Source organism: Melospiza melodia, chromosome 3 (genome assembly GCF_035770615.1).
Source record: "Melospiza melodia melodia isolate bMelMel2 chromosome 3, bMelMel2.pri, whole genome shotgun sequence".
Taxonomy (NCBI): Eukaryota; Metazoa; Chordata; class Aves; order Passeriformes; family Passerellidae; genus Melospiza; species Melospiza melodia.
Genome location: NC_086196.1, coordinates 49,255,330 through 49,277,335, shown reverse-complemented (window position 1 = coordinate 49,277,335; position 22,006 = coordinate 49,255,330). Strand labels below are relative to the sequence as shown.

Sequence of the window (22,006 nt, the reverse complement as noted above, 5' to 3'; positions counted from 1 at the left end):
TGAGGCTTTGTTTGCAAAGACCACATAATTTACCGATGGCACTATTGATCAAATTGTCTTTTATGGATTTGTCTCTTATGCCCCAACTTTTTTTTTTTTTTTTTTTTTTTTTTTTTTTTTTTTTTTTTTTTTGGGTAACACAGTCCTTTACTCTTCCTTTCTTTTCCTGGAATATTAACAATCCCCAAACCCAAGAATACTCTTCACTGGGGTTACTGGAGGGAACTCCCACGTGCTGCTCTAAAACTGGCATAAAAAACTAAACACAAATCAATCACTTCTTCCTACAATGTTGTTTCTTCTCCCACCCACTGTCTCTCACACCTGGCAGTGTGTTGGGACAGCGAGTGCCCGCTCACAGTTCACACTACTGCACACGTGGTGGCCTGCTGCCCAGAAAGGTTTCCAGGTGCTTGGAGCAGACCAAATAAAGCAATAGATGTTTAAGATGTACTGAAAATCAGGAGCAGCCTGGTTTTCAAAGCTGCTCTGCTTTCAGCTACCAGAAACCTTTTTCTGCCTTGTAAGCTGCTGATTCCTAATCAAGTCATCTCAGCAGAGTCTTGATAATGGACTGGATGCATCCTAGACCTCCATTCTTGATCTTTTCCTTCTCTCCCTTCCTACAGCAGAAGCAGCCCATGGTTGTCATGCAATGTGTCAGCTTTGTGCTCATTCCTGAGTAGCCCCAGCACGGCTCTGTGAAAGCCTGGAGAACCAGTCCCTCAAGCAGGGGCTGTAAAAACAAAAGCAGGGGCACCCGAACCTAACAGAAAACTTGAACGGATGAATTAACAGGGGACCTGTCCCCAGTTTTGTCTCCTTTTATTCTTTGCTTAATTTCCAAATCCTCTCAGCCAGCTACCAGCAAAAACACCCTGTCCTCTGGTTTTAGGGAAGAATTTGAAAAGGCATTAGAGGGACCTCCCAGCTGCAAAGAGGGCAGCCTCCACAAGAAGACATCTAATTCAGAGCAGAGCATCTATGGAACTTTTTCCAAGAAGCAATTCTGAATCCAACTTCTACAAAATTTAAATAATGACAACTGTTTTGGGGCAGAAACTGTTCTCCACCAGTCTTAAAAGAGAGGCCATAGAAGCACATGTCAGAATGAAGCTGCCCTGAAATAAACAAGTCTACGCCTAGAAAGGACCAAGCAGTCACCACTTGAAAGCTATGGCAGGCCTGTACCTCTTGCCACTCTACTCTTGCATCAGAAGATTCCTACAAAAGACAAAACTGCTTTGGTCATTTTTGTTTGCTACCATCTTCAGATATAGGTACAAAATGTGAGTATCCTTCTTTAGAAGTAAAGGGATGGCAACACAGCTGAGACACTTGGAGGGCATTTATTTATTCTTCCCAAATTCTGTTGAAGAACTGCCAACGGGTTTGCTGGAGGGCTCTCCTAGACTAAAACTTCTGAAAAGGTCACAGGGACACATTTTCTTTCCCAATTTTTCCACATTTTAAAGTCAATTTACAAAAAAATCTAAAAACTTTCATATTTTTAAAAAAAGATACGTGAATACAAATCAGTACTGCTCCATAGCAAGTCAGGTTTCACTTCCCCTTGTCTGTAACATAAATATTACTGGGTAGGTACAATAGGAGGAGCCTTCCTTTCTGGAAATTTTGACTGCTTGCAGAATACATCACTGATCATTCAGCAGCAAATGTCAGTACTGCCTACAATGCATGTTTCTCATTGAAAAAAAATCAAGCATTCATTTAGCTGGAAAAAAAAATTGTTCTAAGTTGAGGAATCCACCATTTCCCCAGGGAGATTATTCCAATGGCCAATTGTTCTCTCTGAAAAAATTTCCTCTTGCATCGAATTGGAATGTCCCCAGTTTTACCATTACCCTTTGTGTTCTCCATGTGATTCCTTGCAAAAAGAGAGTTTTCATCTCCTTTGTAGACACCCTTTAAATACAGGAGCACAGAGATAAGGTCTCCCTCTAAACCTTATCTTCTCAAGGCTAAACAAACCCAGTTGTCTCAACCTTTCCTCCCATGGAAAGCTTCCCTGTCCTTTGATCATTATTGTAGCCCTTCCCTGGACCTTCTCCAGCCTGTCTCCATCTCTTTTGCATAGTGGGGAATGAAATTGATCTCATTATTCCCAATGTGGCCTGACAAGCACTGAATAGAGTGGGATAACCACTTCTTTCCTCTGCTGGTGATGCCCTTGTTGATGGGATTGCTGACTTCTTCCCTCTGCTTCTCCCCACAAGGGCAGATCCCAGCCTGGGCTGGACTCTTGGATTATGTTTTCCCAAGTCCAAGACCCTATGTTTGTCTTTGTTGAACTTCACAAGGTTTTGTTAGCCCAGCCTTCCAGCCAATCCAGGTCTTCTTGCAACTTGGCTCTCCTGTCCCAAGTGTTCACTTCCCCACTCAGTTCAGTATCATCAGCAAACTGTGTCACTGGAAACATTTAATGGTTCGGTAATAATGGTGTAGAAATCTCTCAAAGTACTCCTTTATTCATATTATTATGCTTTAACCCACAAAGGTGGCTTTGGAAGGAGCCTTCTGTTATCCAGAAGCTCTGGAACTGCATCAAGTAAACAAATAGGAAGCTACTGATTCATTTCAAGCTTAAAGGAAAGTACTCAGTACATAGTCTCTTCCAAAAAGATATGATCAGGAAAAACAATTTTTGAACAAGTAACACAACTTCTAACATCTTAAACCATCATCTTTTTTGACATTTCTATCCACAATTTCAAGGTAAATCAAGTATTAAGCCCCACCGCCAGGCAAGTAGAAAAATCAGCTGATTTTCACAGCAGCTACACAAAAATAAGGGGTAAATAAACCCAGCATGATTTTTGTTGGTTGTGACTGTTCTTGCCTTTCCTGTTTCTTGCTATTTGAGCCAGTTTTGGCACAGCAGACTTGGGCACTGCCCATGCACCAGGAAAAACACTGCACACAGAGTCACAGGCTGAGCCAGCGGCACAGCCAGCAGGACCCTGAGATCCCAGCCTCCGAGTTCTGCCTACAGGAGGAATTTCTGTCCATGCTGCAGCAAGAAAAGAAGAGATGTGCTGCATCAACAATTGGAAACCTGGCCAAGAATATGTGTTGCAGAAGCCTGTAAGGCCTGGACATTCACGTGCACAAAGCAAATTGTGATTCCTGGCTTTTACCCGAGACGGTGTTTCTTCCACACCCTTTACCTTCCCTTTGCTCAGAGCCCGCAAACTAACCCAGCCTGGGAGGAAGGGCTCCAAAAGTGATTTCAGGCGGTGCTTTGTACCCTTGCAGGATGGCCCCATCGTGTGACAACAGAGGAAACTGCACCCACGTGGGAATGCGCTCGGAAGCACAAAGCCTGCTTTCTCAGCAGGTGGTCCTCTGCCAGTGATTTAATTTATTCTAGCTAAAAAAAAATCCGGAGCAGTTCTTGGACAAAGACCTGGGCTTAGCAAGTGAAAGACAGCCTTCCTTTTAACCCCTTTGCCACTTCTACACAGAAACGCTGCTTTGTGCTTCAGAACTCCACTGCTTGGCATGGAGAAGGAGGGGGGCTGTGGGGTAAGTGGCAGTTGCACGGGGTGTGTGAAATAAAGGTTTAATTGTGGCAGGATTTCAGATTTTCATTCATCCAAGCACTGTGCCCTTTTGACAGTGGGGGTTTGTTAATTCCATCACCCCTGTACATCTAAGTCAGTTACATATTTTCGCTTCCAAACCAAGAGGTTAAAATTTGTAATAATTTAAAAGTTAGTATTAATGAAACACAACTGATCTCAACTCAACTAGTTTACCCCCTCTGGCTAGTGTTATTTACTGTGGTCTGCACTCAGAAGCGTTTGAGCTGTGTGTGTGGCTTGCACCATATGGCTGCACCAGGGGAGCCCTGACACTCGCACGCCAGAGATGCTACCTCACTTCCTTCCTCCCTCCCTTCCTTCCTCCCCCGCTCCAAACCCAGCTCTCTTCTTTTCTGCTGTTCTTTCCACATCTTCTCCCAGTGCTCAAAACCTTCCTTCGATTTCCAGTGTATTAAGGTCTCCACCCCAGAGACCTCCCCTCTTTGGTGCCTCTTTGGATGCCCCCAGCTCCTAGATGATTCCCTTCTGTCACTTATGCCCCACTTCCTGGTGGGGCAGAAGTAATTCCCCTTCCCATTGCAGGCCCACACAAAATAAAATACAGAAGTGGCCCAGTGGCGCACAGGATCCAGCTTGGACAGAGTTAACTTGCTGCATGGCAGCTTATATGCCACTGTGGTTTGCATTGGGGACTGAAAAAGTGTTAATAACACAGCCCTATTACTTCTGAACATCGCTTCCACAGTACCAAAGCCCTCCAAGATGCTTTTCCAGGATGAGAGGAGGGTCATCCCCAATCCAAAGGATGAAGTTTAGCAAGCCCTGGTCACCTCCCTCACCTGAGCCACACGGAGTCTTTTGGCCCAGACAAACTTCATCCTTTGGACCTTGCTGTGAGGCAGATGGACCCAGAAAAGTGCTAAGCCACATTCCAGTCTCCCTCTGTCCACACCCTATTTATAGATTAAAGTAAATAATCGTATGAGTATTGAGTTCTTTCTACTACCTACATGTACATGTGAAGACTGTTTTACCGTGCACATAAAAATTAGATCTTAGTATGTATCATTAAAAAAAAAATTAACTTCTGTCATTTAGCCAATGAAAGAGAGTTATTTGATAAAACTTGATAAAGATTCCTGTCAGAAGCTGAGCTGACATGCAAGAAGTCGAGGGCTTACTCTCAACCTATAGTGAATAGAAAGCAACAAGGCTCAGCTTAGACCAAGAAGAGTCTCAGATAGTAACAGTGGTAATTAACATCTGTCACAAGCTAAGCAGAGAGTGACCACAGCTCAGATGACTAAGTGTAACTGCTTAATGACAGTAAATTGAACAGAGCTCCAGGTAGTCAGCCTTTTTGATTATCATGAGATCACAGGATAATACAGTTGGGAAGGAAATTCAATAGGTCAGACCAGGCTGCCCAGGGATGGCTGGACAACAAAACCAATCAAGCAAAGAGATATAATCTTCCAAATTTTTTACTTTTACTTCGGCAGGTTTGCTCAGTAACCTACTGTACGGCCGTGTGACACTGACAAAGTTCTTCAGTTACAAAATGTAAAATAACAGGGTACAAAATTAAGCACTTGAACTGCTTTAATTGTGCTTACCATGTAAGCAAAAGCAGGGGTTTTAGCCCTCAATGGCTTTTAGACCAGACTATTGCTTCCACAGGAAAGCACCATGACGTGCCAAAGCCTGAAGCCTGACATCTGCTGCCAAATTGCAGTGAGCTCCCCAAGGCTCCCACAGCGTTCACCAGGGGCCAGCAGAGGCACAGCATTTCTGCCATTTGTGGCACAATGCAGGACCAGAACCAACAGCACAGCACATCCATCCTCCCTCCCTCCCCAGTTCCCTTTTTCCCCATTATGAAGGCTGGCTGTATAGGGATAAATGCAATCCATGTTTAGGACCCTCCTCAAGTTCAATCTTAGTCTTTATCCCAAGCCAAACAGCAATCCAGCATCGTCTGAGCACTGCAAGAACAATTCATAACTGATCACGCAGCGCCAGGCAGGATTCATCACGCAGTGTACTTTTCCTCCCCCTGCTTTTTTGCTTTGTGGTAGTGGTTGTAATCATTATACAGATCCTTGAAGACCTGCCTCACACCTGCTGGGAGAGATGCATTTAAGAACTTGATGTCCCGTTCAATGCAAAGGTCAAGGATGTGATATATTCCCTCTGTGAGATGTGTCTTCACAGCTGGATGCAAAGTCACCTGCAAGAAGAACAAAATTGCCTTAAACTTGAAGACAGAAAGGCAACACAATACCAGTTCCACAGTCAGTATACATTAAATGCTGACAACATTATCCTTTGCATGAGACCATCTGGAACAGCCCATTAGATAAAATCCAAGATTTTGACTTGACTGCAGCATTTTCCTGAATTTTGCAAACATGTTCTGCAAAACAAGCACTCTTGCAGCAAAATCCACTGGAGTACTATACACATTGCTGAGGTGGCAAAGACACTAATCATCCTGGAATCACATGGACACTCCTCAGCACAACAACTCTAATTAAAAAACCCTAAAATACTTGCCTTGGATTACACATTTCAGTAGATTCTGTATGTCTTGTATAGCTGTATGCTATTATGTCAGTTTCAAATGAGCACTTCATTTACATTGTGTAGAAACAATTTTGACTTATCACTTAACAATTTCGTATTTATCTAACAATATTTTTCTGAGTACTTCAATGTGCACACCTTTATAGAAGAAGCCTTCAAAAATCTCAGAAATGTACATTTCCTTAATCTGTTTTAACACCAAGAATCAGGTACCTTGCCTGAAGTCATGCAGAAAGTTGGAGGAATACAAGAAATGAGTCAGGACTCAGCACCCTGCTCCTGACATTACCTCTGCTAAACCCCACAACCAGTAGAACTGCCACTAACAACCAGAAACATCAGCACTGACTCCAGAGCCCTCTGCTGCTCTAGGCTAATTGAAATTTGTCCTGTGCCCACAAATCACTTGCTAAATACTTCACTGCCCAAGACAGTAGTGGCCTCTGGCATCATTGCATTATTTTTGCTGCAGCACCATGTCTTATCTTTGCTGAATCCCAAAATTAGCTTTATGCCTTCAGATGTGAGCCTCTGCACTCCAGGCATAATGAAAATCACATAAAAAGCCGTCATTAAAATTCAGGCCTCTTTCTTCCTTAGGCAACTAATAAACTTTCTGCTAATGAAGTGCACTCCTCATCACTGTGACAGGCTCCCGCTCTCTTTCTGCCCTAAATGTGGAACAGATAATATGTTTTGTTAGATCCACTAACATAGCAGGGAAAAACATATAGCAGGCATTAAGGCACATAAAATTTCTTTTAGATCTGTGACCCTAAATAGTTTACATGTGCAAGGGGTTGTAATTTTTCCCTTCCCTGTCAGTTGATCAATTGGTTTGTTTACAACAGATGCTATTTCTCCCTACACTGCACAATACAGTTGGAGAACAGCTGAGCATCACAGCTCCCAGTGAATGCACTGGGCTGGGTTCTCCCTTCCTAGAGTAGAGGAATGACTGCAGAGAACAAGGACAGGAAAACCCACAGCTATTGACAATATGGACCAGATGGCCCACTTGGGATAAGCAGCTATCTCAGAGCTGCAGTTAATGGAACTGCATCCCTCACATCACAAATTCATCTGGACCCAAGCCTTACTTGGGCCATTCTTGCTTTGCAGTTTCCTATAAACACCAGTAACACCATGGGAAGCAGAGCCAAAGATTTAAACAGCTGCCACTACTGGCTGGCAGTTAATTATACTTGTAAGTGGTTTACGGTCTATACAGTTAGCACAACCCATTTGTCAAGCATTACAGAGTTCTTGATGTGAGACATTAAATGTGTGAAGAGGTATTCCACTATTGCTGAATTAAGCAACAGCTCACAGGCAACAAGCAGAGAGGACTGCCAACAGTATGAAAGAGATGCCACCCACTCCAGTAAGGAATCTTTCTAGATTAATACAAAATAATTCATGGTATAAAGAGGGAGGACTGAGGGACTGTTACACAACCAGTTTAGGGGTAAGTGACTGCTTAGGCCAGTAGCTTTCATCAGCTCTAGTTCACAGACCCTTAAAAAGGGTTCCAGTAAGTGTGCAGATGCCTACAGAAAGACTTATATCTACTAACATGTTTTTCTCAGTTATCTTTGATGGACACGCGGAGTCTTCATATCACAGGGAGAAAGCCACTGATCCTGACTCGGAAGAGATGAATGGTTAAAAGAGCTTTTCTCTCCCTCTGCAGAGCAACAGGAAAGATGTGTACATGCCCCATTTAAGACAGGCATCTGAGGGCCCTCTTTCCTCTGATATCCATCAATTCTCAGCAGTCTAATGAGCAAATAAATCATCACCTACATGTGATCTATCTATTCTGTCAGACAGAAAACACTCCTTTGCCACAGTGTCTAGAGGCTCACTACACCAATTTCCCCTTCCACACCCAAAGGTTCCATGCATACATTACTGATCTGTGGTTTCAGCTATCATCCATCACTTTCCATTTCCCAGTGAACATCTTGCACAAAACTTTCCTAGCTGTCTCATGAGACTGTGTACTCCTGCTAATACTGAGACAAGTGTCCTTTCAACTTAAAAAGGTCGTTTGACAATTCAAGTCAGGCTTTTATTCAGTGATGACCAGATTACAGATTCACAGATGGCTAAAGGGAACAGAAGCTGTCTTAACAGCAATTTTCCCTTTGCTGAACTACTACATTCACTACGTAAACAATGACCAACTAACCTCTGTAATAATCTTCACAGTTAGTTACACTGGTTACACCACAATCCTTCAGAAACACAGCACCAGTTAGGATTTTCTTTTTGTGAGAGAAAAGGCTACATTTCCTTTCTGTATTTCAGCCCATTCCCCGGGCCAGAACCACAAATAATCAGTTTGCAGGTACTTGTACCACAAGCAGCATTCAAACCCTGGTGAAATCTACATCTATTAGGCTAAAGAAACTGACAAGCTAAAGTTACCTCTGGGTGAGAGAAAATACTGATCTGGCTCTGGCATCCATAAGAGTAGAAGTGGTTGCTTTCACTAAGGATCACAATGATATCTTTGGTACAGAACGAGAATTATTGAAAAGCCAGCAATTCTTGCCTGGGCAACATTTTTTTAATTCATTTAATCATTTACACCATATTAAAAGATTCTTTCCAGGAGAATCTTCCACCATTACTTTGCCAGATTTAACTGCTATCAGTCCTGGAGACTATTTGGGAGATAAACTTAACTACCAGATGTATAAGGAAGACATTTTTAACAGTGATAGTGCCAAAACTCTGGAACATGTTGTCCAGAGAGGTGGTGGATATCTCACCCCAGGAAACATTCAAGGCCAAGTTGGATGCAGCTATGATCTATTTCAAGATGTCCCTGCTCATTGTAGAGAAGCTTGACTAGATGACCTTTCAAGGTTATCTTTCAACCTTTTAACCCAAACCATTCTATGATTCTATGAAGAAATGCAACACCCAACATGGCACTAAAGCAAAACAGCTTTGTACCTGGGCACTGTATGGTTTTACCTTAAAAGAAAAAAACCACAGCCCATACCTTCAGAAAAATTTCCAGGAGTTTGGTAAGAAAGATTCTCAAGAACTCTTGCATAATACAAAAGCCTGGATCAAGCCTGCATCTCTGTGAGGTATAACAGCTGTAACTTCACAAATTTTACAGAATTTAACAGAGTTGCCTTTGGAACAGAAACTCCAGAGCTAGCACAATACCATGGCACTTTCAAGATGGATGAGAACATACCTTCTGCAATTCAGTCACATAGTGAGCCACAATGAAGGCAGAAAACACAGTGAAGTCCTCCATTTCTGCAGCAATGTAAGTATACATCCGTTCCACCAAATGTGCACATTTCAGTATCATTTCAAACTCATCCATGTTGCCTAAAACACAAATTGAGATGCAGCTTGGCATTTGAGGCTTAAAAACATTAGGAAAAAAAACCCAAAGAATCATTCCATTTTCCATGATCCTTGAACAATATGAGGCCAAGGACAGCTTGCCTATTTTATCATCTTTTCTTATCAAACCACAGCTAGAGGCCCCCCACAACACACAAAATACATCTCCTAGAGTGGCTACTTTGTAAGAGCATACTGATTCCAATTTCATGTGCACTGCAAGACAAAAATTACTTGTTATAGATGTTGAAGTGCTCACAACGGCAGTTGCAGTCCCTTCCACAATTCAGTCCCAACCAGCACTGTGGAGGAGAGAATGAGGAGACAAGAAAATTGTATTCCCTGCCTAGAGAAAATCAGAAGATGTTTCTTAGAAACAGCATAGTAAGAAAGCTCTTTGATGAGTTCTATTATGTGGAATATAGCAGCAAAAGCTGCATCACTGGAGGTATCTAAAGTGAGACTGCTGAGATCAGCTGAGAATTAACTCAGTAGGCAGAGAATGAAGAGAGCTAGTACAAACAAGGGAGAAGGGAAATCCAGAAATTACTTCCATGTTATCTGTTACAAAACCAGAACAATTCTGCAAAGATAAACAGCATCATTTTCAACATGAGGATGCCATGTACCTGTAAGCTTCATGGGATGATTGCCTTATGCAAATACATTGCAAAAGCAAGAAAATTCTCCAAATCTGGAACCAGTTTAACATACCTTTTCCTCTATCACTGAGCCTCAGCTAATATATTCCTCTACAATGAATACATACACTTATATTTGCCCACAGTTGTGGGCAACACATCAGCTGAGATAAATCTGAACATGGCACAGGTTGTAGGACATCAGCAAAAAGCTGGGATACAATCAGTTTCAGGCCATGAAGTCAACTTGTCTCAAAACTCCACTATTAATGACAGAGTATCTGTGTCCTGACCATCTTAATCATTGTGGACATTTCTGACTTGTCTACTTTGACTATGTAAACTCTTTAATAACTTCCAGTAATAAGTCTGTTTTTCCCCCTTCCTTTTAGGATATTTAATTACCCTTATTTCAAAATCCTTGGCCATACAGATACATAATCTAATCCAAATTAATGCTTCAAATACACACAGAGTTCTTATACTTAGCATACAATGGTGACAACTCAGCTCTGTAGTACACATAGTTCCGATCTCAAAAAATTTCATTTAGTAGCATCCATTTGGGATTATAACTGACACATATTAGCATGAATCACTGGAGCTCACAGCCACCATGCTTGCAGACACAGGGGTTGATAGGAAAAGCAGAAATTGAGCACAGTAAGCCTTACTGCTTCCTGTCTGCTTGCCAGCCAGTCAGTGAAGAATAACTTATTCACCAAAAGCAATGCTGTCTGCACGCAGCACTCCAGGAGCCCCAGTTATCTTCCTAAACCCACAACCACAAAGATCATTTTTTCATAAAACCCCAGTTTTTCATAAAGGACAGGTAGAAATGACAGTTTCAATGCCACAGCTAGGTTTTGAGGACTTTGTCCTGCTCAGCATCTCCCCTTCTAAAGTGTATATATATATATAAAGCAAAGGTGGAGAAGATATGGTACCTCTGTCTCCTTTCTGACGCCCCTCATGCATGACAGAAACAACCAGACGATGGAAACTGCTCAGAAAGGATGGTGCTGCTTTCAACAGCACCTGAAAAACACATGAAACAAAAACATGTGAGAATACATAGTAGAGGGAGTGGAGAGGGTAGAAACTATCTTTTCATTCTGCACCCTGAGCCATTTGTCCTTCTAGAATCAATCACAGAAAAAGGAAACATTTTCTCCTAAATCATAAGCAATCCACTGCCAAAGAACAACAGTGCAGGCACAAGCAAAGCAGGAGAGCAACTGAAATTATGTGATTTTCAGATCCCCAGCCTTTTAAATGACAAGCAGTACAATGCACTTTCCTATTGTCAAGACAAAATATTTCAAAATAATATTAAAAGAAGTCTATCACTAATACATTTTCTCTTTCAAATCTTTCCCCTTCTCCCACCCAATCACAGATATACCTTTGGATGACACTGCACAATAGAGAAGAGCACTTCATGGACCCCCAGGAAGACACCATGATAGTCTTCTGTCTTCAGATGATCCAGAGGAACTGTTAGAAGAATGCTGAATGCCAATGAAACGTGATGTGGATTCACAAGAATCCCTTCTCCCTGCCTTAGCAGAGCTGCTACAGTCTCTAGAATAGGTATAGCTATGATGGAAATCAGTGCCTGGTCCTGACAGGCCTCTTTGGTTTGCAGCTACAAGACAGGAAACAGACAATGAGAAATGCATTAGCCACTTATCATTAGTTGGAACACCAGAGAACCCTAACCCTGACTGGAGTCAGTGGAACTAGACCTGTGCTAGCTGGACTGGCAGGGAGACTCCTGCACCTGAGCCATTTTCATGCACTTGTGCCCTGGGTGAGCATGCATATGATGCATTTCAAACAAACACTGCTGTGAGCATAACTGGAATGACAACTATTCCCCAGCCTCCTGAAAGCCAGCACCTCTTTGCACCTTTCGCACGAATCCAATGATGCAGCTCACTCCTTCACACGCATGCAGACCTATCAGAAGGGGCAGAAACTGCAAGCTTATGATTCCCAGGCACTGCAGAACCAGCTGCTGATAAATTCTTGCCTAGAGATATCATCCCAAGAGAAGAAAAACCTACATCACTAGCTTTATATGCTGTACAAACGAGGGGCAGGTTTGATTTGGCTTGATTAGTTTCATTTAAGTTTCCTTTTCATAATTCAGTGAATTTATATAATTACTTTTTTCTATAAGCATTTGTTTTGTTTTGCTGCTGTTGGCTTCGGCTGCAACACATGGCTGATGGTTATCTTTTCCTTTGGACAGCAGGAAGGATAGGAGACAGACTCTACTCTTCAGTCTGACAAGTTTCTCCCAAGCACCATATTACAGTGGAGTTCCATAAAATTACTGTGCATAAGAAATGGATGACCTGCACACTGCACTCACAGGAGATTTACTTGAGGAAGGAGGAGAAAAAGGGTCTACACAAAAACGTTCAGATGAATCTGGCATGGATGTGTTTAGTTTTTGTTCCTGTGTGCCTCTGTGCACTTTAGCTGTATCTACTAGAGAGTCTAAGAGACAGGAGGGGTAGGTAATGAAGTTACAATAAAGAGATACTTACAGCTAAAGCTGTGATTATCTGTGGGCTGGCAAACCAAAAAGCTTTCCCTTTGTCTCCACTTAATGGGCAGCTGAGCAACAATTTGGTTAGCGTAACAGCTGACAATACTTCCTGCAGAAAGCAGAGGGATCATCAGTCAGGGGTACAAGGCACACTGGCTCCTTTCAAGTACAGAAAAGCTCTTTCAAGGTCAGTGGCACTTCTGAGCATTACCAGAGCCCTGACACATGAAAGGCCTCCCACCAATACCTCTCTTTGGAAATTGTGAAGAAAGCAGCAGCTCAACAGAATTGAATGCACTCAGCAGCGCTGACCCAAATGTACTTTATGCCACATTTGCTTCACAATCAACTTACTGTACAAAAAAGCTTACATGACTTTTGAGAAGGAAAGCCCCCTCATACAACTGCCACTAGGTAACAGAGGGAAGCAGAGGCAATACAAGGATATCGGTACACTATAAATTAAGAGTGCTGCTTTTGGCAGCAGGGTTTTTTTAATTGCTAGTTGTTTATACAGACTAATACAAGAAGCATATTGCAAGCTACATTCAGGTGGCAGGAATTCTCTGTGCAGTTCAGGCCATTCTCCAATCAGTGGGTTTTCTATGAAGCATACAGCAGACTTTTTTTGCCAAGTGTTCCACACATCAGCACTGGTGCTTAAGCTGCTCTGAAGAAGGGCACATAATTTAAAGATACTAAGTGCTACCTGGGTATTGCTGAGTAGTCTTTAGAGCAACAAGTACCAAAAGCACAGGTGCAGTTTTGGTTTTACTTAAAAATGCCAGCACTTCTAAAAGTGCCCTTAACCTTGTACAAAAGAGCCACAGACAAACACTGACTGCTGGTATCTGTTGTGCAGGAGCTCTGAGCAGCAAGTAGGAAAGAGCTTTCAGCATGGCCTGTAAGACCACAGCTGTGTGATTTCTATTGACAATACATGGACTCGAGACTGCTGAGTCCTTACGACAGACAAAAAGTTTTTTGAGTAGGTTTCCATGATCTTTCCACCTCTCAATTTATATACAGAACATAACACAGTCAGAAAGCCCTTATCCATGTAAATTAATTTGACCTGATTACTGAACATAAAGCAGGAAGAACAAAAAAAATATTTACAAATCTCATTCAGCCAACAACCTTTTTTTCAAGATACAGCAGACTGCAGAAGGAAGTCGACAACACATTAAACTCATGCCTTACTTTAGCCTTCTGCTGCCAAATATTCCTCACTTCCAGTCCCTGCAGCACCAGCCTCATTATAGCGTAGAACTCCTCGTCAGAGCAGTTTCCCAGCACCTGGACCAGCACCTCTGTCAGCTCCATCTCCATACTTCGGATCACCTGGGTTGTAATTGCAGGACCTGCATATTCAAGAGACAAAAGCAATCAATTCCCAAGAGAAGGACTTCCACAGGTAAGAATAGGGCAAACTGAAAATAAAACAGTTCTGGGGGTACCTTTATAACACTCAAATACATAGAGGGCTTGATACTTTACCTTTCTCCCCACTAGTGCAATAAGTTGATGATCTCAAGTATATCCTACCCTCAGGTTCAGAGCAGTCATCATACCAATAGAAACTCTTCAGTAATACAGAAAGACAACACCAAAGCAGCTGCACAAGCCAAGGGAGCAGGCTAAACAAGCCACAGGTCTTTTCTACAAATGGTGGCCACAGATCCATCACAAATTATAAAAGCATAAAGCTTTTTCTATGACTACTTAATGGCAATACAAACACTGAGATCACAACTGGACTTCACTTGAACAGTAGTCTCCAAAGCAGGGTGTGCACACCCCAGGGTGTGCACATGACAATTTATTGGGGTATGGGAATTATAAGTAAAATATCTTTAATACAAAAAGATATTTTAAATAGATTTTACTTCACCTTTATCTCATGCTTTTGAAACATTTTCTGTATGTGTGCTTTACAGTATACATACCGGAGTAGCACATGTATAATTTATAAGTAACTTATATTCAGGCTGTGAGTTCAATTTCTTAGGTTTTTTAAATGATGGGTGTGTGCAATCAGAAATGTTTGGAGATCACTGCACCAGAGCATGCCAGCAATAAGTCTGACAAATTCCAGCAGTCTGAGGAAGTCAAAGAGAACAGTTATTCCGGCTCTGTGTTCATCTCTCTGAATGAGACAATGTAAAGGAGCCATTAGGTCACACAGCTGCCAGCAGAGGGTTTTCACGTAATTTCCAGCCTTGGCTTTTTATTTGGTGAGGATAAAGGAACCAACCTGCCAATATCCCACAGAATTTATCAGAATTACCACATGGTGTTCATCATCCACAACAGTTAGGTAACTTCCACTGCTCTATAAATTCACCTACCAGATACAAAAGCAGATGAGTATTTTACTCTAAGATCTGGCCTGGTGCAGATCAGCTGCTTCACTGGTGCCTACTACAACAATTACACAAGCAGGACACTGCACTTCAGCCCTACCTCCAGTAGTATTACCATGTTCCAGGTACTTTCAAAATGTTCTACCAAGGATGAGTAACTCAGGACCTCAACTTTATTTAAAGATGTTAACATCTATCAGAAGTTCATTGCCACACTAGATGGTGGCTGTGGTCCAGGTACTACAATATTGCCTCCTAGAAAATTTTCCTGTTATGCATTTAAAAAAGGATAGCCTGCTGTTTTAACACAAGTAAACAAATGCAGACTTTTAAAGAAACTGTATGCTTTGCTAAATGGCTTTTAACTCACAAAATTAGCAAAGGATATGGAGAAAGAGTTTTCATACCAGACAGAAGCTTTTTTATAGCAAAAACAACCATGAGTCCAGTTTCTCTTTCAGGACACAGCTCTGGCACAGAGCAGAAGACAGTCAGGAACTGCAATGCAAGCTGAAGGAACTGCAGATTGCTCCCTGCACAGGGCAGCTCTTTCAGTATCTGAGAGTAAAACTCTTGGTACAGTTTAACACGGGGCCTCTTCAAAAATCCACTGGGCTCCTTCTGCCAGTCCTTCTTGACAGGATGGCTCAGATCTGCTTTGAGGAGAGTAGTGACAGATGGTATGAATGCCACAGGCAAAGGCTGGTTTGGGGTGCTACTCTGAAGCCCGTGTTCAACAGTTCTGACCATCTGCAGAACCACTGGTTCCAACAGAGCACAAAACACATCCACAGAATGCAGCTTCTTTTCTGGCAGCTGCTGGAGGTGCAGTGTGACAACATGACAGAGTGTGGTGAATGCTGTGAGCAGCAACTGCTCAGCTGCAGGATTCCAGTTTTTCCAGTCTATGCTTTTGGCTGCACCTGTGTCTGGCCTGCAGCTCACCAGGAAAGACATGAACTTTTCCAAGTTGAGCTTCACACTTTGTCTTCTTTCAATAATCATCTGAAGAAAGTTTTCCAAAAACTCTTGGGCTTCCTGGACATATTGTGCCCAATCAGGACCAGTCAAGACATCAGTGAAGAATTTGCAAGCTGTAAGCTGGGAGGTCATGACAGCCTCAAGAACATCACTGGCATGTAACACCTTAAGAACAGAGCTGGAGTTCCTGCCAGCTTGCAGGCACCTCAGGAGGTGGAGGCAAGTACTTAAAACCTTCAGCAATAACAATTTGCTGCAAGAGACACTAGCCCTGGTATTAACTAGCAGGGACAGCAGCACCAGAAAACATCGAGTACAGTCAGAGGGAAGAAAACTGTCTAATTTCAGGAGAGAAACAATTTCTAGTAAATCCAGGCATCTTTGTAGCTGACGTTCTTTCAGGATGACAGGGCAGCCATTTTTTGCTAACAATACTATACATTGGGCAACTTTCTCCAGTGTTTTCCAAGACAAGCTCAGCTCATCCTTCTGCACTTTGTTTTCTGATGGTACTTCCAATGGGTCAACAGTTTTGCAAGAAGCCATAATTTCTTCATGCCAAGGAATATTGGTCACAGACAGCTGCTGCAGTGGCAGATCTACTGAATCCCTGGTAGCAGTGGGCAGCACCACAGCAAACTGATAAATAAGATGGGTCAGAAAAGCACAGTGCAGGACCCTCATTTCTGGTAGAAGAGAGCTGTGGATGAAACCAAGCGATATCTTTGCAATGCTGATGGAAGGCTCCTGATCCGTGGCAGCTTCCTGAGCTTCAGCCAACATCAACGTTTCTAGAAGCACCTTTGCAATGTACTCAACATCTTTTAAGGAAATATATGGCAACAGGATGGTCAGGTTGGACATGATGAGGTGCCAGTGTGCTGTGGGGTAGCTAAGCTCAGTTATTGCACTGATATCTCCATCCCACGGTTCAGATTCTCCTCTGCTCATGGTAGATCTCCCAGACTCCAGGATGAAAGCTGCGGCATGCTGCAAGGCCTGTAGGTCAGCTTCAGTCTGCATTAACATCATCTTCACTTTCTGAAGTGTGAGGAGTTCTAAGCAGTATTTACTAGTGGAGGCAAAACTACTTGCAAGTTCCATAACTCTCCTCCAACTCTGATCCTTCACACCAGGCAGAAAAGCTGAAACGCCCCAGTGCCTTGCAGCAGGCTCAGTAACAGCAGTTTCAGCTGCTGGAGACACGTATTTACTGCAGCTAACACCAAACAGAGCATCTACCTCAACCCAAGTGTAAACAAGGAGGAGAGCAGCATCACTGGCCTTTCTTAGCCAGAGCTCTGACTTTTCTCCCTCGCTCCTAGGAGCCTGCAGCAGCTCCATCAGTGGCAGAATTATTCCCTTCTGTATGTTTGCCATCAAACGCTGAGTGCGAAGCACCACAGGGGATGGAGTGACATCATCCAGGCTCCTCATGTTGAACAGAAAGGCATGCAGCACCGAGCACACTGACATCAGCTTCAAGGCCATGTCAACTGACCCTTCAACAGCTGGAATGATAAGGGTCTGGCATTTCTCCACGAAGAGACACAGAATGTCCAGAATCTGGTTGGGTGGCAGTTCAAGAAGGCACTCACGAAGCTTTGCTGTCAGGCCAGCAGAGAAGACAGGCGGCCTCAGTTCATCAACAGCTGGCCGGCAAATGACTGTTAGCACCTCTTCAAAGAGCCGTGGGAACTGCCTCAGCTTGGAGTAGATGTGGAATATGGTGCTGATGAGAACCTCCTGAGGCTTCTTTGTACGTGGCTCAGAGGCCTCTGCATCAATCCAAGCTGACGACACCAAGTCATCCAGGTCTGGCTCTACTATAAGGTGGTTTAATGACATCAGGAGTTTGAGACACCTGAACCAAGCAGGGATGGAAGCTTGGGAGTGTGTCAGCAGCAGCTGTGCTAGCTTCCTGTAAAACCCAAACTGCACCTCCTTGTGCCGGATACGGTCACTGGCGACATTATAGATGTCATTGCTGAGCACCAAGCTCAGAAGCTGCTCCAAAGCAAACAGTTCCACGCTCCAGTCCACAGGGAAAAGCAAATCACTCTTCCCCTCCTCTTGCAGGTCAGAGAGCCTGAGACAGCCAAAAAGCCTGCTGAGCATGTGGAAACACACAAGGTAGTTTTCTGCCTTACAGTACGAGTCCAGAAAGAGCTTATACAGCAGGGACACCGAACCAGCCACAACTGCTCCATGGAGGGCAGGTTCACACAAGTCACTGCCCAGCTTGGTCTGCACTGTGTTAACTGGTAGCAAAAGAGTTTTCCAAGCTCCTTTCTTCTTCCCCTGGGATTCCTGCTCTGACAGTAGCTCTTCTTTGTAGGATGAGAAAAGCTCAGGCTGAAATAACCCAGCATGCAGCAAAGTCTCTATTTGGCTTCGTATTTCTCTGCTCAGGTGCTGACACACATGGTTATCATCCGCTTGTGTCCAGCTCCTCACAGTCAGCAAGTGCCTCAAGAGCAAGCATGGCTGGAGCAAGTGACTCGTCAGTCGCCCAAACACACGGTTTGGGTTGGCTTGCTGCCTCTGGATCAGCAGGTACTGAGCAAAGGTAAGATGGAGGACGTTGAACAACTGCGAGCCCACAGCATCATCAGAAGCCAGCTGTTGACATGCCAGCTTGGACAGCTTGCTGAGGAGATCAACCAGAAGTTCACACTTTGCTGTGTAAATGATGGACAGTGAAGGAGTAGAAAGAATGCCACTGGAGCAGCTCAGCACAGTGCCAATGTTCTGCTGTGTCTTCTCAGAATAGGCCTCTGATAATCTTTTGTTTATGATCTGAAAAAAAGAAACAAAAACAAACCCCAAAACCAGTCAATTTAGCACACAAAGATAAAGCCCATCATAATGAACCAACAACACCTTGTGTGAGCTGCGGCTGCAAGCAAGGGGGCTGTGCCAACAGCTGCTGCGGAGCCTCTCACATCACAGGTTTCAAACTAGAAGCTCCACTGTCCTTGCATTTGTTTGCAGCACCAGATGAGTAAGGAAGCCCTCACACACACTACTAGCAACAGCATAAGACTATCCACACTTGATCCTAACAGTTCATCCTGCAGAAATGGAGTAGGGGAAAATTTCTTCCCTTCTTGAACGGTCCCCAAAATTACACTCCCAACAACAATAAACCTATATACACAACACATCCCTGCTCTGATACAGAGTTTATTTAATAAGAATGTCCATGACTAAATATCATCTTTGTATTTGAAAACGAGACAGTTTCTAGTCCTGGTATCTGGAATGTGAAGCACTATTCTCTTTTCTCTTTGAGGGATACACATTTCTAGAGAAATTATGTTGCATTTCTCTTCCTTTTCTCAAACTTTATGTGTATTTCCCTGCTGTTCTCTTCTTCAATCCACTTTTCACTCGCTCCCTTTTCTCAACTTCAGATAATGTCTGCAAACAAACTCAGTAACAATTTTAAAATCTACATCTATTTTGTTAAAAACCTTACCTGTCTCCTTACACCTTATTGGGAATAGTTCATCTCCTCAGCTGCAACAGTGATGGACTAAAACAGACCCTTAAATTCTTCCCACTGGACCCTCTATACCTCTGTCCTTGGTGTTCAGGGTACCCTGTATCTCTGACCTGATCTTCATCCAGACAGGTTTTCACACACAGACCACCTTTAAATTTGGCACACTTTCTGCATAACATCTCTGAAGCCCAGATTTCATCCAACCAATTCTTCATACTTCACAGTTCAATTTCTACATGTAAAGACAATCTTTTCTTGCTTCCTTTCAATCTGATCAAAACTAAAAGGATCATTTCCCCAGTCATTTTCACCGCCTTTGCAGCCACTCACTAATTCTGCCATTTTTAACCTTAGTGCTGCACAAATACAAAATGTACTGCAGGACAGAATTAGAGAAACTTTCAGTACAGGTCCTGCAAACTATCAGATTAAGACATATTTCATGCAACATCTGACATTGTGAGGGAGAGTCAAGTACTGTAAGAGATACATATTGCTATCCAGAATTTTTCCAGATATCCACAGTCATAGTTACCTCTGCAACTGAAAAACTGAGACCAACTGTCTTCCCACTCTTTAAGAGATCCTGTAGTCTTTTACTATGGATAACATTGTCAAGATATGCCCAGAGTTTTTCAACAACTTCATCCTCCAGTTCATGTTTCTTGTTGTAGTTGGAAACCAACGCTTGGGTTACCCAATCAAGTAAAACCTGTTAACAGAAAGGAAAACAAGAAATCTTTAACAACTCCCAAGCAAAAACAGGACAAAAGCAGTACCTCCTCATAGTTATAGCATTTGTACCTTGAGAACTGTGCTACATCCAAGCAGAACAGCTTCTAAGTGAGCAGAGAAGTCTGCTCCCAAAGGTTTCAATTCCTAAGAGCTTACGCTCTATACCAAATGTTGGACCTGTGCTTGCATGTACCATCCAAAAACAACTTTCAGGAGTGAACATCTTTACTCTCACAACATTCTAATTCTAACAGTTGATACTGGTTGCAAATGCAGTCTTTTAAATCAGTGCTTAGAGAATCAGCTGGTTTTAACTTTCTGACAGTTGCTATTCCACTCACATCCTTCTCTTCATATGTTTAAATTCACTACCTAGAAATTCGGGCCCAGGAATTTAGATGTGTGCAAACTGGAAAAGATTGAAATATACTAATTACTGTTTTAAAACTGAAGTTGTGGTGTATGGCTAAGTTTAATATTTTAAGTAACTTGTTATTTCAAAACTTCTTGTTTGAAATAACAAGAACCTGAAACACAGACCTCAGATGTGCAAACCCTAGGCCCGAAAGTACTACCAGGGCTGGAGGACCAGGACAAGACACCCCTAACCCAGGGAAACACTGCACAGACCTTCAGCAAACAGGATCAAAACAAAAGACTGAGGAGACGGTGTGGGTTCCATGAAAAGAAAGCCAAATCACCCTCCAAGCAGCAGTCCATGAATGCACTGTGTGCTCTCTGCTCATGCACAGCAAGTTCTGAGCACCAGAGAACACACACACAGCCTCAGTCTGTCCTCCCATCCTCAAGTTCTTGTTTATAACTATGCCCAAAAGCATCTGACTTCAGAGCATCCTGTACTGGACGTAAAACCAATGGCAATGACTATTTGAAAGATGATGATTTCTCATCTCTCTGGGAGACAGAACACAGGCACTACCCTCTCTTAAAGAAAGATTCTTCCATCCTGCACGAATGCAGGGCTTTGTGCTGAGGCCACCTGCAATATGTTGTTATAAAAATATTTCCTGTAACGACAAAGAAATCAAAAGCTGATCACAATCCTAAACCAGTGCTATATTTACAGTGCTAACCGCTAGCTAGAAGCTAGATCTGGATTTTAACAACTGATTCATTCATAGCAGTAATCCACCATCGGTATTTTCTTCTTTCATCACTGTTCGCCAGTGAAAAGTACTCACTTGCTCCTTATTAGGCAGGACGCACTGGTGAGAAATCCACGCGAACCGGGCTAGTTTGAGTTTGTCCTCCCAAGAAGTCTTGGCGCTTTTGAGCTTCAGGTAAATCCCGGAGTAGATGGCTGCCATGGGGGCGGCACGTGGGCACAGCGAGGCGGCAGACCCACGTCTGGAAGAAACGCCGAGTAAGGGGAAGGCGGTCGGACGACGGACGGACGGGCAGCGGCCCCGCACCGGGCACTCGCCCGGCACTCCCGCACGTGGCACCGCTCGGGGCCCGAGCGCCTCCGCCCGCCCGCCAGCCGCTCACGGCCCCGCTCCCCAGCGCCCACCTCTCCCCCACCAGCCCCCGGTCCCACTCACCTTCCCCTGCGCTCGCAGGGCTGTCACTGCCCGCTCCCCGCTCCCGGTACGGCCGGGCCCTGCCCGCCGGCCTCCGTCCCCGCCAAGCCGCGCCAGCCGAGCGCCGAGCCCGGGAGGCGGCGC

The 22,006-nt window shown here is 43.5% G+C and overlaps 1 protein-coding gene across 2 annotated transcripts; it reads right to left on the bottom strand.

The window, feature by feature from the left end:
• Positions 1-2,469: 2,469 nt before the first annotated feature.
• Positions 2,470-21,964, bottom strand: URB2 (URB2 ribosome biogenesis homolog). 2 transcript variants are annotated; one of them, XM_063151657.1, is made up of 10 exons: positions 21,884-21,964; positions 21,524-21,689; positions 20,122-20,298; positions 15,505-18,877; positions 13,935-14,095; positions 12,730-12,840; positions 11,577-11,819; positions 11,119-11,209; positions 9,373-9,512; positions 2,470-5,796 (listed from the first exon to the last, which is right to left on the bottom strand). In XM_063151657.1, exons 2-10 carry the CDS (start codon positions 21,647-21,649, stop codon positions 5,599-5,601), a joined length of 4,620 nt encoding a protein of 1,539 aa, XP_063007727.1. In that variant the 5' UTR covers positions 21,650-21,689; positions 21,884-21,964; the 3' UTR covers positions 2,470-5,598. The 2 variants fall into 2 exon arrangements, with proteins under 2 accessions (XP_063007727.1, XP_063007728.1); XM_063151658.1 differs by lacking the exon at positions 12,730-12,840.
• Between the last annotated feature and the right edge of the window lie 42 nt (positions 21,965-22,006).

Bases quoted from the DNA above. Each gene is read 5' to 3' on its own strand.
- URB2 (XM_063151657.1), bottom strand. From the start codon at position 21,649: ATGGCAGCCATCTACTCCGGGATTTACCTGAAGCTCAAAAGCGCCAAG. The intron at 20,299-21,523 runs GTGAGTACTTTT...TTCTGTTAACAG, and splicing joins TCCTGCCTAATAAGGAGCAA to GTTTTACTTGATTGGGTAAC. The intron at 14,096-15,504 runs GTATGAAAACTC...TTGAATATGCAG, and splicing joins TATAAAAAAGCTTCTGTCTG to GTCCTGCAATTACAACCCAG.